The following is a 17,172-nucleotide window of genomic DNA, read 5'->3' as shown; positions in this document are numbered from 1 at the left end:
TGGAGTAAACTTTATAAGGAATTTAAGGGGGTCTTCTTTGAAGATTTTGTTGTGAGATGGGATAGGGTCTGTTCGTTGTTGTAAGAGTTTTTTGTTTTTTGCTTTTTGCTGTTGTTTGCTTTTCCTTTTTTCTTGTCTTTCTTTTTTTGGGTTGGTCATCTTGACCCCCCTCGCTTTCTGTCTCTTAATAAAATTATCTTCATCGATAAAAAAAGAAAAATCTTTGCGATCTATATTTAGTGCCAAGAGTTTGTCTCAAACAAGTTCGTAGTTCTATAATCTCAGAATCACGAGTCTTACTCATTCCTAAGTCAGAACTGTGGAAGCAGAATTCTAGAGCCAAGCACTTCAAATACACTATGGAAAAGAAAGGGAGATAACTGATCCCCTTGCTTTAACCCTTTAGAACTTCTAAAACACCCAATTGGACAATCGAATGCTGAGAAAGAAGCCAATGAAACACATTAAATTTTTTTTTTTTATAGTTAACAGAGGGTGTCCCACATCCCTTTTGAGATATGGATTAATTCTTATTGTTTCCTATAGTTGCGTGCCCCAAATGCCATTCTGCCTAACATGTACATAAAGAAATTCCAAGATCCATGATCATAGGACTTTTCCAAATCAACTTTACACCACTCTTTGAACTTTCTACGTGCACTTCGAATCTATACATTCGTTGGCTATGTAAGAGTGGAACGGTGAGAGTTTCTTATGGTTGTGGTGTTTGGAAATGTATTCAAGGGATGCTTCCATTTTTAGAAGGTAATACTTTTTTTACAGTTGGGAATGTGGTGTGGAAATGAAAGTTTCAAAGTTCGTTTTCCGGGTTTGTTCTTTGAATAAAGGGAGGGGTGTGGTTGACTTTTTGGATCTCTCTTTTGGACGGCCATCATGAGATTTGGGTTTTAGAAGATTGATTAATGACCTGGAGATAGAAGATGTATCCGGGCTTCTGAGAACTCTTGAAACCTTTGTAGGTAATTTCGGAGGTGACGATGTTTGTGTTTAGAGGTGAGAAAAAGGGGGTGCTATCTCTGTTAGATCTCTATACCTTAATTTATTAAATCCATTGGGGACTTTTCCTTTTGAAGGCGTGTGGGGTTCATGGAAAGTTTTTAACCGTGGACAATCTCATGAAAAAAGGGATTATTTCGGTAAATTTTTGTAGCCTATGTAAGTTGAATGGGAAACTATGAACCATATTCTACTTCATTTTGAGTACGCTTTCGGGGTTTGGTCCCACTTCTTTTTCTTATTTTGATTGTTGGGGTGCATGCCTTGGTCTATTGGGATTGTTTTCATGGGTTGGTCTCATCGGGGAGTGGGTTTTGTAGCGTTTAAGAGAAGTTGTGGTCCATTTTTCCCTATGCCATTTGTTGGGGCTTGTGGCGTGAAAGAAATGGAAGGATTTTCAAAAATAAGGAGCATGAAATTCACGAGGTGATCATTGAAATTTTAGGCCTTTTGTTACATTGGAGCTCAATGTTCATTGAAGTGAGAGATTTATTTTGAAGACCTTTTGGGGAGGTGGGATTGGGTTTGTAATCTTATGAGTAGCTCGTAATTGTGTTTGTGTTTGTTTTGTTTTTGTTTTTGTTTCTTGTTGGCTTTGATACTTTGTACTCTCTTTGGGGTTTTAGGTCACCTCAATTGCCCTCATTAATAAATTTCTTTTTAATCATAAAAAAAAACATTCGTTGGCTATGATGACACTATCTAGGATCTGTCTACCTTTCACAAATGCTCCTTGCTCAGGTCTAATATTACCATCCATAACCGATTTAAGATGCATTGCAAACATTTTTGAAATTATCTTATATGTTTCCCCCACTTGATCGATTGGGTGAAGATCAAAGATACCCTCAATTCCTAGATGCTTCAGGATCAAAGCATGAAGGTACTTTTTTGAGCAATGATCCAAGTAGCTCCTTTCTTGAAACTCTATTACAACCAACATAAGATCCTCCTTAATTGTCCCCCAATAACTTTTGAAAAAAGTCATAAAAAAATCGTCAGGGCTAGAAGCTTCATCTCCACTCATAGAGCAAATTGACTGATACACTTCTTGCTCCTCAAATGGTCTTTCAAGCCATTGTTGATGATCCTCAGAAATTCTATTGAACTCCAAGTTATTTAACCGGGGTCTCGCAACACATTTTTCAATGTATTGGCTCACATTGTGTGTGACCATCCCTTCTTTGATATCTCGCCCTTTTCCAACTTAACCCCATTCACTTGAATCTTGGAGATCTAATTATTTCTTTTGTGACAATTTGCTGTCCAATGAAAGAATTTCATATATATATATATATATATATTTTTTGATAAGTATAAATTTATTAAGAAAAGAAGAATAAAAGGAGAGGCTGAGGTAGTCCCTTACAAGACAAACAAAAAACAAGAAAAAAACCATCAACAAACAAAACAAACCCGCCTAATTATTAGTGTTTCGTATTATTGACTTCTGTTTCCAACTTATTTTGTCCATAATTGACAACTTTTCGAACTTACCTTTTAACATTCGTTTGACGAATTCCTCTTTCTTAATGAGGCCATTGTCTTCCTCCTTGTCCATGCCTGCAAGTTCTTTCGGAATTTTTTTTTTCCTTTCCTCATCCACTCTACCGAATGCATCCTTGTTCCATGTCCTCAACTTCTCCTTCAAAGCCTTGATCTTATTCTTGAATTGGTAGCTTGAAGTACCTTGAAAGAAGGGATTGCTTCATTTGTTAATTAGGTCCCAAAAATTCGGGTTATACAACCACATATTTTCAAACTGGAAAGGGTATTGGGCGCCTACTGACATACCTTGCTTCTAGAGAAATTGGAACGTGGTTAGATAATGGGTTAGCATAAGACATTTGTTGGACATCTTCTTCCTAGGAACTAGATTTGAGAAATGTATTTCATCTATACATGATAGGATGTACCTAGTTGTTTTAGCATGTGAAACTTTCCCCTAATAGAATGTCTACTAACTTGTTATGGCTAATGAACTTTCCAAAATGACGTATATGTCTAGATAATCCTACATCTCCCCTTCTTTCATATGAGGATCGAATACCATCGAAATCTCCTCCCAAGCACCAAGGCCTTCCCCAATATATGCTCACATCATCCAGTTTATCCCAAAATTGGGTTTGCTTACATTCCATACATAACTCATAAACACCGGTAAAGATCCACCGCTAAACATCTTCCCTTTGACACCTACATTAAATAGAAACTGAAAATCCACCGACTAAATGGTCAAGGAATTTTATTGAGTTTTTATTCTACATCACTACTATCCCTCAATTAACGGTAAGGTACACCAATCGTTATCCTTCGACTTAATCCTCAAAATTTTCCAATTTTATTCTTGAAGTACCACAATTTTTCGTTTCCAAATCTGGATCATGGACTTGACAAATATTCTCTTTGCCTTATCCCCCAATCCCCGTACTTGCAAGAGATTATCTTAGTCTTCGTTGGTAACCATATTCAAATGCCTTTTTTACTTGATCCCCCAAATTTCATTTGAAACTCCTCTAAATCTCCCCCCAATCTTTGAACCTCTATGATTAGCGGGGTTTGTGCTTCTCACCCTTTCCCACTACTTCAACACTCCCCTTGGTGTCCTTTCCTATTGGTCTCTCCCCTCCCTCAAGCTTCCTTACCGGTTTGTCCACCCTAGGAAATTGAGGTTGACAAAGAAGCCTCAAGTACTTATTTTCAGACACATGACTTACATTCAATTTTGAGTCAACACACTAGGTAAATCCTAGAGCAAGAAAATTGCATAACTTATCACTCCTACTTCCCATAGCAACTGTGAAAAAGACTGAAGCCTCCCTCTTTTCCTCAGAAAATGACAAACCAACATACGCTTCTACATTTAGAATATTGTCCATAAGCCTCTTATAAATTTCCTGAACCCTTTCTTTATCATTAGAGGATTTCTTGCAATTATGATTTTGATTTGACCAAATCTCGTATGCCACCCCTTCTGTACTGGATTTGAAATTTAAAATTTCAAAATTCTCTTAAATTCTACCTAAGGATTTTGATGCGACCAGGTCTTTTATGATAATTTTCGGCTTAACTACCTTCCACTCCAAAGCAACAACTGCACATGTAATTGCTTACTCTCTGATGAACATGCTGGAGATTTGTCCTTATGATTCTTACTTCCTCTTTTAGTCCCAAAGGTAAAATCTAACAGACGAGATGATCGAAACACCCCTGAAATTTGGACATCAACCTTTTGAAGAAATTGTCCATGAACTTCAACCCATCAAGGGCAATTCTAAAGCATCAGAGGATGCCATTATCTAGTTCGGGGCATCGATATTGAGCAGGCCTTCCAGATTTTTTCCAATTGACACAAAAGTGGATGGATTCAAAGATGAAAAAGAAGACCTGAGAGCTTAATCTGTGAAAATGATTGAAATCAGCCTTGGCTTAATCTCTTGCTTGAGGCAAACCAGGGCTTAAATTGAAACCAGTGATCATGAACTTTAAACTCGCCTAGATCTTGGAAAAACTTGAACATGGGTTTCGACTTTGGCCACAAAAACGAACTGATAGGGGGACATCGGACTAACGTGACTGCACTCCTCATTAAGTAGCAATTTTGATGCAGGATTCTGAGTGGAGACAAGAAAATAAGAGGAGTTTAGGATTTTGGGTAAGGATAAAGGATTTGAGATTGGGTTTACGATTAGGGTTAGGATAAGTAAACTCAAAAAGTAAAATATTTTTTTTCTTCTTGTAATTACGACAATTTCAGTAGGATAGATAAAAGGGGTTAAATACTGATTAAAGGTTAAGAAAAAGGATAAATGATTATGAATTGAAGTTTGTAGGTTTCAAGAATTAAGAAAATCAAGAACGAAGGATCAAAAGAAAATCAAGCAAATGATTCTTGATGGATTCAAGAATTCAAGATTTCAAGAATCTCTCCAAGGGAGGTAAGGTAACATTGATCAAAAAAACGTTGTCTAGCATTCCTATCTATTTTCTTTCCCTTTTCTCTATGCCAAAATCCGTAGAGAGTAGGATAGAAAGACTCATAAAAGACCTTTTTTGGAATGATAAGCATGGAGGTAGGAAATACCATTTGGTTAAATGGAAGTTGATTTGCATCCCAAAGAGGAATGACGGTTTTGGGATTAGAGGGCTGGGGTTAATTAATAGAGCCCTTCTAGACAAGTGGTTATGGAGATTTGCAGAAGAAAGGGATGGCTTGTGGAGGAAGGTGATTTGTGGTAAGTATGAGGAAAAGAGGCTTGGGTGGTATAGTGGGGAAGCTAGAGGGACTTTCGGTTGCAGTGTATGGAAGGGGATTCTCAAGGTAGCTAGCGATTTTGAGTGAGAGATTAGTTTTAGAGTGGGCTTAGGGAAGAGAGTGAGGTTTTGGGAAGATAGGTGGTGTGGGATTTCGACGCTATTAACTCAATAGCCATCTTTGTACACTTATTCTTTGTATAGAAACTGCTCGATAAAGCATTATTTGATCCGTAACGAGAACACTTTTTCTTGGGACTTGGGATTTAGAAGGAATTTCAATGATTGAGAGATAACCAAGGTAACATCTCTTCTAAATCTCTTGAATGAAATTCAAAGTAGAGAGAATGACAAAGATATGTGGGAATGGGTCAAGACTAAGGACAGGAGATTCACTGTGCATTCTTTCTACAAAACCTTGAGTCCTAGTTTAAAGACTATTTTTCCAACTTCTCTTATCTAGTCATCTCTTGTTCTCTCTATGGTATCCTTCTTCTTTTGGCTTGCCTCCCTAGGGAGGATTCTTACTTTGGACAATCTGATATCTTGCGGGTGGATCACTCCAAATTTTTGTCCCCTCTGTATGAATGATGGCGAATTTGTGGACCACACTCTTCTCCATTGTTCTTTTTCTAGTACTATTTGGAGTTCGTTTCTTTTTTTGTTTCATATGTTTTGGGTTTTTCCCAAAAAATTTCCCTTGATGCTTGAAGGGTGGGCTTACAACATCTCCTCTAATAGAAAAATACATCTTTTGGCTATTCTTCTAGCGGCCATTGCTTGGGGCCTTTGGAAAGAGAGAAACAACAGGGTGTTCCAGGGTAAGGAGAGGAAATCGCATACGGTGTACATAGAGATTTTAGGGCTGTTATGTTTTTGGGCTAAGTTAAGCCAGGATTTCGCTAGGATCTCTTTCGAAGACTTCGTTTTTAGATGGGATAGCTTGTGTAACTAGTAGTCTTTTCTTTACTTTTGTTGTATTGCTTTTCTGCTTGGGGGCTTCCTCGGCCTCCATTGTTTCGTTTATCTCCTTTTGGTATTTAAAAAATCTTATACTTATAAAAAAAAAAAAGGATTTCAAGAAAATCAAGAAAAATAAAAGAATAAAAAAAGAAAAAATATAGATTAGAAAAAGAAAGATATTGGACTCACTCCAAAATGCCCTCACACCACACCCATTGTTGGGAAGATCAAACTCAAGCTTTCTTTTTATTCATCATTCTTCATCATTGTTTATTAATAAAAAAACCCTAATACGATTTATATAAAGAAAATAAATGAAGAATCCTAGTCAAACTAAAATACCAAATAAATAAACCTAATTTTCGTAACTCTCTCCTAATTTTCAAACCCTAATAAACTTAAATAAAAGACAAAATAATGTTATTAAACTGCCCCTAAATATTATACTAAGACCATGGGCAAATAAAACATTAAAATAAGTCCCCAAAATATAAAAGTAAAGTCCTTAATCAGAAAACTAAATAAATAACTAATCTAAAATAATCCCAAATGATAAAACGATAAATCTAGACCCAAATAAATGTAAACCTAAATAATTATAAATTTTCCATCGGAACCCTTAATCGTTGACTTGATTTGTTCCGTATTATTCTCCTCTGGTTGGAGAAAACTTGTCATCGAGTTTTAAAGTGCTTGAGAATGATCATGATAATTTGTGGCATCTCTTTTGGCTAAGATTCGTCCTCGTGTCTTGATGTTGTGTTTAAAAATTAACTTCAAATTGCAATCTTTTATCTTGGCAAAGTTTCCATTGTACCCGTTTGAGATGATTAGTTCGGTTTGTAGTGATGAAAAATTGCATCATGAACAAAAACTATAGATGTTTCCAAAAGATCTTCCTTAGGCTCTTTTAACGTATTTTCACCTCATGATCTAGTTTTTGCACTGATTCTAGAGTTGTAAGCACACCATCTTCTATAACTAATGTTTGATATGTCTTTTCTTCAATCTGCTCTTGGATTGATGGTATCACAGGAGTTGATTTTCATGGACATATCTTGAGTAAATATTTTCTACCTGAAGTAACACGTAAAATATTTTGCTTCGCATCAAATGTAGCTTATATATGTGATCCGACCTTGACCCAACATTACGACACTTTTTTAGAGGAACCATCTGACACATAGCACCGTGGATAAAATTTCTTTGATGGAACCGAACGACAATCATAATCATGATAACCACAATAAATCTTATTTTTAACATTCTACAAAATCTTCTCCAAAAAACTTGTGGCAATCAAGTTGTTCTCATATTCATCACTGCATAATACCCTGAATGATATTCTAGAAGGTAAAACAAATCTAGTTTTGACTTTCAATACTATTTCTATCTATTCTAGGTTTAGTTCTGATACCAAATTTGAAACAGGACGATGAGGGGAGATAAGAAAATATAAGGTTTAGAGAATTTTGGTTGGGGATGGGGTTAAGAATTATGATTAGGATAGGGTAAATCCAAAAGTAAAATAATTTTTTTTTCTTGTAATTACGACGACATTTTTAGTAGGAAAAATGAAAATGGTTAAAGGTTGAGGTTTATAAGGTAAGGATTAAAGCTTGCGGAAATATGAAAAATATTAAGGAAATAAGGGTTAAAGAAAGTGGGGAAGGATTAAGGGTTGAGGTTTGTAGGTTTCAAGAATTAAGAACGGAATTTCAAAAATCAAGAACAAGAAACTAAAAGAAAATCAAGAAAAAAACAAAAGAATAGAAAAGAAAAATAAAGATTAGAAGAAAAAAAGAGAGAGAAAGGGATAGAAAGATAGAACCTTGGAATCACACCAAGGGTTTCTTAGAATCACACTAAGAATGACGGAGAACTCACTTCACTTATGAAAGAAACTCATTCATTATTCATCAAAACCTTCGTTCCTTAAAAAAATCCTAATACAATCTATATAAAGAAAATAAATAAAAAATCCTAGTCAAACTAAATACTAAATAAATAAACATAATTTTCGTAACTTTCTCTCTCCCATTTTTCAAGTCCTAATAAGCTTAAATAAAAGATAAACTAAAGTTACTAAACTGCCCTTAAATATTATACTAAGACCATTGGCCAATATAATATGAAAATAAGTCCCAAAACATAAAATTAAAGCACCTTAAAACAAAAAACTAAATAAATAATTAATCTAAAATAATTTCAAACCATAAATCTAGACCCAAATAAATGAAAATTTAAATAATTACAAATTTTCCATCGGAACCCTTGACACTTGACTTGATTTGCGTTCCGCATTAACTTGTATGGTTATAAATACATCTTTCCAGATCGTAGCAAACTTTGATGCTTCGGCAATAATTGCCCTTCTCCTTTTACCACTCTGGCTTCAAGATTTCCGTATGACCTCCATTTACCATTGTTAATGGAGCTTTTCTTCCCTTTGCCTTTGGAATTCATCATTTTCTTCAAAGCAGCAGCTTAGCATTAATTTGAAAAGGAAGATCATCTTCAATCAGGGTACACTTTTTTTTAGCTTCATATTCAACCTCTAAACATCAAAACCTCAATCACAAAGTAGATTTTGGCAAGAGCTTGAGGATGCTGGATTGTTATGGATTTTAAAGCTTGTACTTATAATTTTTTTTTTTTGTGGACAATCTTTTATTTTCCTTATCTTTGCTTTTCCATACTTTCATATAAAGAATGATAAATCAAGGCTTTGTTGTTTTCCAGTCTTTAGGAGGTCCAAGAGGTGGCATGATCTTCTTCAAGAAAGATCCTATTCTGGGGGTGGATTTGGAATCTTCTATTAACAATGCTGTTTTCCCAGGTTTACAAGTTAGTTCAAGCATTCTCTTTTCTTCGACAGTCTTACATTGGAATTAAATTCTACTTATGTGGATTTCATGTTCAGTTTCTTTATTTGTTAGTGAATCTCTAAAGGGAAAATGAAAATAAAAAGCAACGGGTTTTCTATACAGGGAGGTCCTCATAACCATACAATAGGGGGGCTGGCAGTTTGTTTAAAGCATGCTCAGTCCACAGAGTTTAAGGCTTGGCACGATTGATCGAATTGGGGTACGAACTTGTTTCTGGTGGGAGTGATAATCACCTTGTTTTGGTGGATCTAAGGCCTTTGGTGAGTTACTTCCGCACTTGACATAAAGGGTCAAATTTTCTTCTATATTCTACTAGCAGTAAACTGATCTTTTGACTTCAGTTGCTTAGACTAAGCATTTGTTCCATAGTTCTAACACTTCATAATTTTTCATGGGCTTCTTCACTAATTGGATACCCTAAAAGTTAAAGAGAGCTACTACTAGTACCCCAACATTTACTTATTACACCTCAATTTCTTAAATTATTTATCACCCCCCAATTAAATATTAAAACACATAAAACATTAGCGAGGTTAGATTCAAATTATAATCTCAACAATTCAAAACATTGTATCACGTTCAAATAACTTCAATTGTTGTAATAATTATGATTAGGCTCACATAAAATTGTAAACCCAAAAAATAGAAATCTTGCAAAGAAAATGAGAGCTTCTACTAGCACCCCAACTTTTACTTATTTTCAACCATTCACTTATTTTCTTTATTTTTAATTGAGGTGTAATAAGTAAAAGTTGTGATGCCAATAGCAGCTCTCATATTAAATGAGATTAATAACAATATGTTATCTTGAGAATGATCCAATCCAACCATAGTCGAGTTATATCATCCCACTTCACAAAAGAGTCCTTGTTGTGACCCACATAATCATCATCATCATCGAAGGCTTATTAGAAAAAATTAAGGTGGTTGTATGACACTTTTTCCTTTCTTTAATTCTAAATATGAGCTTGGGTCCAATTTGCTCATGCCCAAATTGGTCAAAATGACCATGCAGTTAGAATAATTAACATAGAATGCAAATCAAATTAACGATTAAGGGTTTAGATGATTTTTTTTTTAACTATTTAGGTTTTCATTTATTTGGGTCTAAATTTATCGTTTTATCATTTGAGATTATTTTAGACTAGTTATTTATTTAATTTTCGATTTAAGGACTTTAATTTTATGTTTTTCGGGCTTATTTTAATGTTTTATTGGCACATGGTCTTAATATAATATTTAAGGTAGTTTTGTAACCTTACTTTGTCATTTGTTTAAGTTTATTAGGATTGGAAAATTAGGAGAGAGAAAGTTACGAAATTAGGTTACTTATTTGGTATTTTAGTTTGATTAGGATTCTTCGCTTTATTTTCTTTATATATAGATTGTGTTAGGGCTTTAAAAAAAAAACAACGAAAAGTTCAATGAATAAATAATGAGTTTCTTTCATGGAGTGAAGTGAGTTCTTCATCATTCTTGGTGTGATTCTAAAAAATCTTTTGGTGTGATTTTAATGTTCTATCTTTATATCTTTTTTTTTTCTTTTTTTTTTTTCTAATCTTTTTTTTCTTATTATTATTTTCTCTTAAATTTCTTGATTCTTGAATTCTTGGTCTTAATTTTGATTCTTGAAACTCGTTTTATTCCACCATTAATAATTTTCCATTTTCTTTAATCCTTATTTCATTAATATCTTTTTCAATTTTTTAACCCTTAATCCTTTCCTTACCTTACAAATCCTAAACCATTTTAATTGGGATTGTCGTTATACTTGCAAAAGGTCATAATTAAATTACCTTATCCTACCAAAATCCTCAACCCAATCCTAGACCAAAATCGTTAACCTTTGTTTTCCTCTTCTTTCCTTATCATTCTACATTAGATTTGGTATCAGATCTAAACTTGGAATAGATAGAGATGGTTTTGGAACTGTAAACCAGATTTGTTTTACTCTTTGGAAAGTCATTTAGGGTATTGTGTAGCATTAAATATGAGAAAATTTTGATTTTTCTACAAATTTTTCTGAGAAGATTTTACAGAATGTTGAAGATTAGACTTATTGTCGATATCGTGATTACGGTTTCGTTGTTTAGTTCCATCAGGGAAGGTTGATTCATGGTGTTGAGTACAAGGTGGTTCTTTTTAAAGATTGCCATATTGTGTTGGGTTGAGATTGGATCTCACATGTACAAGTTACGTTTGATGTGGAACGAAATATTTTATGTGTTACTTCAGATAGACAATATCTACTCGATATGTTCATGAAAATCAACTCCTGTGGTATCATCAGTTCAAGAGTAGATTGAAGAAAAGACAAATCAAATATTAGCTTTTGAAGATGGTGTGTCTACAACTCGAGAATCAATGCGGGAACAAAATCATGAAGTGGAAAATACGTCAAAAAAGTCTAAGGAAGATCTTTTAGAGACATCTATAGTTTTTGTTCATGATGCACCTGTTCCATCAGTACCTCAAATTGACTTAATCATCTGAGACGGGTATAATGAAGACTTTGCCAAGATAGAATATTACAATTTGAAGTTAATAGTTCAACACAAGATTGAGACATGAGGACGAATCTTCGTCAAAAGGGATAAACCAAAAATTGTCATGATCATTCTCAAGCACTTTAAAATTCGAGGATGAGCTTTCTCTAATTAGAAGTGAATAATGCAGGATGTAAATCAAGTCAACAGTCAAGGGTTCAGACGAAAAATTTGTAACTATTTAGGTTTTCACTTATTTGGGTCTAGATTTATTGTTTTTTCATTCGAGATTATTTTAGATTAGTTATTTATTTAATTTTCGATTTTAGGGCTTTAATTATATATTTTTTGGACTTATTTTAATGTTTTATTGGCACATGGTCTTAATACAATATTTAGGGCTGTTTAGTAACTTTAGTTTGTCTTTTGTTTAAGTTTATTAGGGTTGGAAAATTAAGAGAGAAAGTTACGAAATTAGGTTATTTATTTATTATTTTAGTTTGATTTGGATTCTTTACTTTATTTTCTTTATATATAGATTGTATTAGGGTTTTTTTTTAAAAAAAAAAAAAAAACGAACATTCCACCATTCTTAGTGTGATTCCAAGAAATCTTTTAGTGTGATTCCAAGGTTCTATCTTTATATCTCATCTTTTTATTTTCTTTTTATTATTTTCTCTTACCTTTCTTGATTCTTGAAACTTGAATCTCATTTTATTCTACCCTTATTCTTTTTCTATTTTCTTCAATCCTTATTTCATTTATCTCTTTTCCAAATCTTTGGCGCTTAATCCTTTCCTTACCCTACAAATCTTTAACCATTTTATTTGGGATTGTGGTCATACTTGCAAAAAGTCATAATTAAATTACCCTATCCTACCCAAATTCTTAACCCAATCTTAAATCAAATTCCTTAACCTTTGTTTTCCTCTTCTTCCCTTACCGTCCCACATCAATAATTCTTTCGGTTATAATTTTCACTCGACTATAGTTTGAAATCTAGGTGCGCTAGCAAGTTTTTATAAGGAGAGAGGGAGTTATAGTTAAAACCTGTGTTATCGGTTCACAGATGTAGTGTTGTACGGTGAACCGGTACAAACCAAACCAATTCGAGGTTCGGCTCAAATGGGTTCTTCAAAAACAGCTAACCCGCTACTTATTAAAAAAAAACAGCTAACCTACTTGTTTTGTTGAACTTTAGTGATGGCCCCACGCTTTGGACAATATGATAAATAACCTTGTTTTAGAAAATCCGAAAGAGTTGTGCTGGAGTGGCCTCAAGCTTAGACCTCACATTTTACACCCTGACGTGAAAATGGATAGGAACCATACATGCTTTTTCACTCATATCTCGAGGAAAGCATATATGGTTCCCATACACCTTCATGTGAAGGTGTGCGATGTGAGGTCCATTCTTGTGGTCACTTCAGCATTATTCAATCTGAAATTTGGTCAATATTAAAGTTACCCATTTGTTTTCAAACTAATGATATGCCCCCTTGACCCAAGTCTTCTATGAGATTAACATAAATGAGTTAAATATCCTCTATGAACTTCCTTCCCGAATGATGTTTGTTCAAGAATGGAGAACCTCGAACTGTGAACTTGAATTCGAACTGAGTGCACCACCGAACAAGGTAAAATAGGTTAAAACTATGATGATTCGACTGATCTCAACATTTTCCTTGTGTCATTGATTTTGTTGATACCCATTGCTTTTTTTTAACCTATGAAAGGGAATTGATGGTGCTCGAGCTGAGAAAATTCTGGACATGGCTTCCATCACTCTCAACAAGAATTCTGTTCCTGGTTAGTGTATGCTTTTTTTTTTCCTTCTTGCTAGGCAGTACCTGGTAATTGTATTCCCTTGTGATCTTTTCATTATTACGTCTCTCCATTTATCTTATATTTAATAATTTTGTATCAACAAAGGCGACAAGAGTGCACTAGTCCCAGGGGGCATTCGCATTGGAACACCCGCTATGACTACTAGGGGTTTTACCGAGAAGGAATTCAAGGCTACTGCAGACTTCATTCATGAGGGAGTGCAGATTACCCTCGAAGCAAAACGATCTGTTAAAGGTTCGAAGCTTCAGGACTTCATTAAGTTTATAGGATCTCCGGAGTTCTCTCTGAAGGATCGTGTTGTAGATCTACAGGGGAGAGTTGAAGCTCTGACCACCCAGTTTCCTTTGCCTGGACTATAAATGGTTTTGTTGAATATTGGTGTTGATCCTCTCTTTTGACAGTAAAATATTGGTTGTGTTATTTTATGTTGTGTGTTAGAATGTAAGGTAGACTTGGATATCTCAAAGAAATGAGCAGTTGTCATAGTTTTGGTAACAATTGTTTGTTGTACTGCGCTATGGCTTCAGCCCAGCAGGATCTTTGCACTCCAGAGTTTCTTTTTGTAGGATGGTCTACTCGTGTTGGGTTGATCTGTCACTAAACTTCAGTTATTGTTAGTAATTAACGGAAAAAAAAAATCAGTATGGAATTAATGCAAGTACAATTTGCAATATTGTATGTAACAGTTTAAAATTTTGGCCGAAAGATGGGGAATGGTATTTTTATTCACAAATTTGTGTATATCTATATAATAAAATACAATGGTGGATCACACTTCTCTTTTCACCCTATATAAAGAGGGGTTGAACTTTTAATTTTATTTTCTTTCTTGTTACTTTTGAAGTACCCTGCAACTTTATTGTATTTGCTCTTATTAATACTCCTTTAACTTAATTAATTTTCCATTACTACCCTTTTTAATATTACCCCATCAAATTTATTGTTTTCCTCCCCCTTAATCGTAGGATCCGAATTCGTATTTGAATAATCGGATTGTGAGTAGTCATGTGAAACAGTGTAATAAGGTGTTTTGTGACATCAAATTACATTTTTATGGAGATTAGGATAGACTATCTTAGGAAAGATGTGATTTGATAAGATCATCTAGATTTAATTTTGCTATAGGTTTTTTATTGTCTATTTAAAATCTTGTAGAGCTCTTGCAATCTCAATCAGAGAAATTGATAAATTGATATGACATAATTTCTCTTCATAGTATCAGAGCTTAGTCTCTGTTGAGAGAGATTTTTTAGCCCACCTTCCGTCATGGACGGTAGCAACACTGCTGGTGAACATCCACTCTTTTATCATTTCTAGAGGCATTTCATCAAACACCTTCTGGTTTATCATTCATTAAACAACATTGTGCCTTGTAAAGATAATTCCTGAACTTCATCTTGCTAGGTAGTTGTTGCAGCCATTATCATCATTTAGGTCGTAGATAATACTTTAATGATCACGCTTGGAATGTTTATTTTCCAGGCGTGATCATTGACTGCACCTCTCGTATTTCATCAATCACTTGATGCACAAATGCCAATCATCATTTACCACTCTGAACGATAATAGTCAACCAACCAACATGTTGTCGTTCTAATGGTTGCTTCATCATCAACACAGCCACCATTCAACAAAAAAAAGTATCATGTGAAGATTGGAATTATGGCAGCCTGGTCAGACTGCATCTAGTTGATTTTGGTGTTTCTTTTAGCAAATCTCAACATCTCTGATATCTGCTCGAGTTTCCATCGGGCACTGCTTCTGAAGGTTGAGATCATTCCGAACTAAATTCATAGAGTTCATCTATAATTCTCAAACGAATCCAATTCCATGTTGTTTGATGTTCCTGAATGGATTCACAGTGTTACCCTCAAGGTTAAGACTTAAACTTTCCACTCCATCAACACCTAGGCATTTTTGGAGCAATTGTTTGAGTATTGGAGTCAACCGTCCAGGGTTCGAGTCTTGGAGAGGCGATTATGAAAAAAAAAAAAAAGGGCTCTTCTAAAGTATGAGACATGAAAGGGGTTTTGAAAAAAAAGGGAAAAAGGAACTCCTCTATAATATGGGATATAGAGGGGTTTTGAATAAAAATGAGTAAAGAAAAGGAGGCTTACCATAGTATGAGATATGGAAGGGTTCTGCTATAATAGGCCACTGTGATTAGTCTGGGAAGGCTAGCAATAAAGTGGGCTAACGAGGGCGTCGTCCTTGAAGCGTGGGGGTATGTTACAATACTTAAGGTTAAGACTAAAACTTTCCATTTCATCAACACCTAGGTATTTTTAGAGCATTGGTTTGGGTCTTAACATGCAATTCCACGCCCTGCAAATCATCCACTATAAAACAGCATCACTGATCTAATCTGCTTCCCATCACAATCTACACCATTTTTCCCAATTCCCAACACCATTCTTCATCACAAAACCATTCTATTTTGTGCAAGCTTGTGACTCAATATGGGTGACTTGGAGACCTCTCTCATGCTGGGTACCCTTTGGTTGATTAAGAGAGACGCGTCTGGAATCACTCATCAAGGGAGATGATAGGGTGTTAGACTTTTCCGTAAGCCATGTGACTCCAAACACAAGGCATGCCTCTGTAAGATCCCAAACCCTTTTCTACACCCTATTGCTTACAATTAAACTTGCTGAAATAAAATCTTTCAAGGCCTGCTTCAACCTAATTTGATAGCCCAAGATCCATTTTGTGCTTAAAAAAAATGCTTAAGAGTTTGAAATTGCCCAAAGCTCCCCTAATACAAAAGATCCCCTGAATCTTTTATGATCATTCTCATTATAGTCTATAGACTCATTTTCAATTTTAAGACCCAATAAAAGTCATTGCCAATGATCGAGCCCATGAAGCCGACACTGAGCTCATTTTTCAGGTCCGTTAGAGGCCACATTTTCAGATTAAAATCCAACAGGTTTCAATCTTTGCATAAACTGATCATGACCCAATCGAGGCTCATTTGGCTTTGACTGGTTAGCTCCTCATCTTTTGCACATTTGGATTTGGATACATCATTTTTTCTTCAACAAGTAGTCAAAACAAGTTGAGCATATTTCAACAACATCATTTCATCAACTCATATTAGTAATGGAGGTTCTTCTTTGACAATCCATCTCTTTGAAGTTATTGATTTTTCAACAAAAATTGATCCTTGATCACCAATAGTTTGGGGGAGGGTGTTAGAGTATTGATGTGAAGCAGTGTAATAAAGTGTATTGCAACACACCAAATCACATTCCTTTGGAGATTACGATAAATCTTATCTTCAGAAAGATTTGATTTGATAAGATCATCTCGATTTAATTTCTGTTTAGTATTCTCTACTAAGACTATATAAAGCCTTTTAGAGCTCTTGTAATCTCAATAAGAGAAATTAATAGAATATCATTTCTCCACATATATTATTCGAAAATTTTGGTTTTAGATTTGAATAACTTTTCATATTTGAAATATTTCAGAATATGGATTTGAAAATCAACTGGCCTAAAATAAATAACTGAAGGGAAACATAACCTAGAACTTTACGCTAATAGAAATTAAATAAATATGCAACCATAATCATTATCACTGGATATCCGTTTACCAATCTACACACACAGCATATCAATGTAAAATGTAGAAATCACCCCTCAAGTATGATTCTGACATTTTATCGTTTTCATCCCTTTTCCATTTTTCGATGTTTTCACTTCTCAACTTTG

The 17,172-nt window shown here is 34.6% G+C and overlaps 2 protein-coding genes and 1 long non-coding RNA gene across 3 annotated transcripts in view; all 3 read left to right on the top strand.

Annotated features, from left to right (window-relative positions):
• The window catches only part of LOC147391297 (uncharacterized), an 8,570-nt gene extending 3,211 nt beyond the window's left edge, over positions 1-5,359 (top strand). The window contains exon 2 of the mRNA XM_086459044.1: positions 5,138-5,359. Within this exon, the coding sequence (XP_086315170.1) occupies positions 5,138-5,359 (222 nt within the window). The remainder of the gene's footprint in view (positions 1-5,137) is intronic.
• Positions 5,360-8,974: 3,615 nt separating this feature from the next.
• LOC147391296 (uncharacterized) lies at positions 8,975-9,283 on the top strand. Its single transcript, XR_015183109.1, has 2 exons — positions 8,975-9,081; positions 9,225-9,283. It is a non-coding gene; the product is annotated as an uncharacterized LOC147391296 (long non-coding RNA).
• Positions 9,284-9,303: 20 nt separating this feature from the next.
• On the top strand, positions 9,304-14,114 carry LOC147391295 (serine hydroxymethyltransferase 3, chloroplastic-like). The gene is made up of 3 exons (XM_086459569.1): positions 9,304-9,382; positions 13,345-13,417; positions 13,541-14,114. Exons 2-3 carry the CDS (start codon positions 13,381-13,383, stop codon positions 13,813-13,815), a joined length of 312 nt encoding a protein of 103 aa, XP_086315695.1. The 5' UTR covers positions 9,304-9,382; positions 13,345-13,380; the 3' UTR covers positions 13,816-14,114.
• Positions 14,115-17,172: the final 3,058 nt, after the last annotated feature.

This window comes from Akebia trifoliata, chromosome 11 (genome assembly GCF_017979445.1).
Source record: "Akebia trifoliata isolate Shusen 1 chromosome 11, ASM1797944v1, whole genome shotgun sequence".
Classification (NCBI taxonomy): Eukaryota; Viridiplantae; Streptophyta; class Magnoliopsida; order Ranunculales; family Lardizabalaceae; genus Akebia; species Akebia trifoliata.
Note: the sequence above shows the minus strand (reverse complement) of the source record. Positions and strands in the feature narration are given on the sequence as shown.

Excerpts from the sequence above, each read along its gene's own strand:
- LOC147391295 (XM_086459569.1), top strand. The coding sequence starts at position 13,381 with ATGGCTTCCATCACTCTCAACAAGAATTCTGTTCCTG. Across the intron at positions 13,418-13,540 it reads CAACAAGAATTCTGTTCCTG|GCGACAAGAGTGCACTAGTC; the intron begins GTTAGTGTATGC and ends GTATCAACAAAG.